The sequence below is a fragment of the Myotis davidii genome, unplaced genomic scaffold (genome assembly GCF_000327345.1).
Source record: "Myotis davidii unplaced genomic scaffold, ASM32734v1 scaffold88, whole genome shotgun sequence".
In the NCBI taxonomy this organism is placed as follows: Eukaryota; Metazoa; Chordata; class Mammalia; order Chiroptera; family Vespertilionidae; genus Myotis; species Myotis davidii.
Window position 1 is genome coordinate 2,431,059 of NW_006300377.1, and position 2,566 is coordinate 2,433,624.

Genomic DNA, 2,566 nt, shown 5'->3' on the forward strand with positions numbered 1-2,566 from the left:
AAATTATTAAATGGTTAAAATAGACTTGCAGGCCAATCTTAAATGGGGTGGGAGGGGCTGAGGGTGGGGTGGGCAAAGATGTTTTGATATAAACAAAACAAATGCACTGTCAGATCATTTTGGTATTTTTCTGGGGCTAGAGGGGTGGGTTGGGATGTCCCTGTAGGTTAGTTCCAGAGCGGGCTGTGTGTAGTAGTAGTAGTAATAGGCATGTTTGACTCTTGTGAAGGGACATTAGGAGCTGCTGCAGGTCCTGTTTGGAACCCCATGTACAGTTCCCAGTTTTTTGTGTCAGTGCGGGAGGCATTTGACTCTTGTGTTTGTATCTCCTTTTTATGATTGCTGTACTGACCCATGTCTTTTTGGGGAGGGGTGAAAAGAGATCTGAAATAAAACTGTTTAGAAATTCCAAAAAGAAAAAGGAAGCTCCGCCTCTACATGACTGTGCGGTCGCACCCTCGGCTCGGAGACCGCTCTAAAGATTCGCCTGGGTTGTCCTCGTTCTCGGGCACCTGCGCACGCGCCCGGGCTAGGTGAGGGTGTCACGTTCCTCGGCGCCAGCCCCTGTCGCCCACCACCCTGGCCCGGCCCTCGCCCCTCCGCGCAGCTTCCGAAAGTCAAAACCAGCGCTCCCGCCAGGGGCCCGCCTGCGGCCCGGACCAATCAGCCGCGTGGGTCTCGGGCACCAAGCCCAATAAGCGTACTCCCCCGAGCGCCTCCCAACAAGGGGCCTGCTGATTGGCTAGTTTTGCCGTCCGCTGCGTTGCCCTAGCAACCAGGTTACGAAGACGCGGTGGTTGGGCCTTCAGGTCTCCAGCGACCCAGCTTTGGGTCTCTTCACCAGCTCTCCGCGTTTTCGGCATCATGTCGGTGCGGGCGCTACCGCTGCTCTTCTTGAACTTGGGCGGGGAGATGCTTTACATCCTGGACCAGCGGCTGCGGGCCCAGAACATCCCCGGAGACAAGGCCCGCAGAGGTGAGAGACTCCCGGCCTGCACAGCCAGCCCCCTTATAGACTGACCAACACCCCTGCACACTGCGCTCTTATAACCGGGGACCTTTCTCACGACGTCCACAGGCCCATCCAGTCAGGGCACCTCAGGAGCCAAATTCCCCAAAAGGTCTTTTTACAGCAGAGGGATTTAATACCCTCCTTGGATGTTATTATGGTACCTCATGCCCCTTCCCCCAATTCTCTTCTCCCCTAATTGGCGAAGTGATTTCCCAATCTCTCTTGACAACCGGTCCCTCCCAAATACCTGGTGTCATCCTCTTTGCTAGTCCAAGCATCCTCTTTCCCCACATGGACAGGTTCTGACTCTCCATTCCTCTGTGTGGTATCCTCCTTTTTAAACTGGAAGCCAATCTTACTAATTTCAGAAGCTATTTCTGGAAAGGTGAGGTCCTGAGATAACATAGATAAATTAGAAAACATAAGAAAAGTACAATTCTTTCCCATCCCAATTGTTGGAAGAGAATATAATTATGGAAATAATTATGTGACAGCTTCTAAAATGTAAAATCTGTCTCCCATATACACCCCATCTAATCCCCAGAGAAAGGACCACCCAGAATTTTCTGTCATCCTTTCTTTCTCCCTCTTTTCCTCCCTTCTCAACCAACAATTGCTTTCACCAGCTTTCCTGGGATTACATATTATATTTCAAGGTAGAGGTAGGAAAGTTGATATAAAGGTAACTGACATGGTCACAATTAAAACATTTATTCTCTTCAATAGTATCTGTATGCTCAGTTGACGTTAAGCATACATATTCAGATATTCACCATTGGGTTTGTGCAATTGAGTCCAAGTCCATTCATAAAGAGAGAAAAAGAGCTCCCTATAGCACACCCCTCCATCCATTTCATACCCTGCTGCCAGTGCACTTTTTGACATGTAACTCTGTCCATAGTCCCTGCTACTTAAAACCCTTTGTCAGCTTTCCACTGCTGTGTGAGCAGAGGCCAAGTCCTTGTCAGGACATTTCAGGACCCTTCCTGATCTGATTTCTGTCCACCTCTGAAGTCCCACCTTCCACCACTGCCTGCCTGCCCCCTACTTTGTCTATTAATACCAAACTGCCTGTGGGTCTCCATTTAAAGCATGTTCATTCCTGTTTCCATGCTAGTAATCTCCATTCTAACCCCCAATCTCCCACTTCTGTTCTAGTAAGTCTCCTTTTGTCCTGCATTATTCTGCTTAAGATTCCTTTCCTTTCCCACATAGGAAAGAGCCCACACATACTCCCATAGCACCCATCCGTGTCCCTCTACCTTATCACTGACCATATTACCCTGTATTGGTCCATGTATGTGGCTCCCCCCACATGATTGTCTTATTCATCTTTGTACTCCAGCCCCTAGTATACCGAGACCAGAATAAATGGTGCTCAGTAAATGTTGAACTGATTATTTAAATTCATTGTTTTTGTGTAACATTGCCACTTCTTCCTCTAGAACAGTGGTTCTCAACCTGTGGATCGCGACGCCTTTGGCAGTCGAATGACCCTTTCACAGGGGTCGCCTAAGACCATCCTGCATATCAGATATTTACATTACAATTCAT

The 2,566-nt window shown here is 48.6% G+C and overlaps 1 protein-coding gene across 2 annotated transcripts in view; it reads left to right on the forward strand.

Moving 5' to 3' along the window:
* The first annotated feature begins 754 nt into the window (after nucleotides 1–754).
* The window catches only part of OSCP1 (organic solute carrier partner 1), a 23,563-nt gene continuing 21,751 nt past the window's right edge, over nucleotides 755–2,566 (forward strand). The window contains exon 1 of one of the 2 annotated variants that reach the window (XM_006777287.2): nucleotides 755–976. In XM_006777287.2, the coding sequence (XP_006777350.1) occupies nucleotides 865–976 (112 nt within the window). In that variant the 5' untranslated portion in view covers nucleotides 755–864. The remainder of the gene's footprint in view (nucleotides 977–2,566) is intronic. The other variant, XM_006777286.2, reaches the window with a different exon arrangement.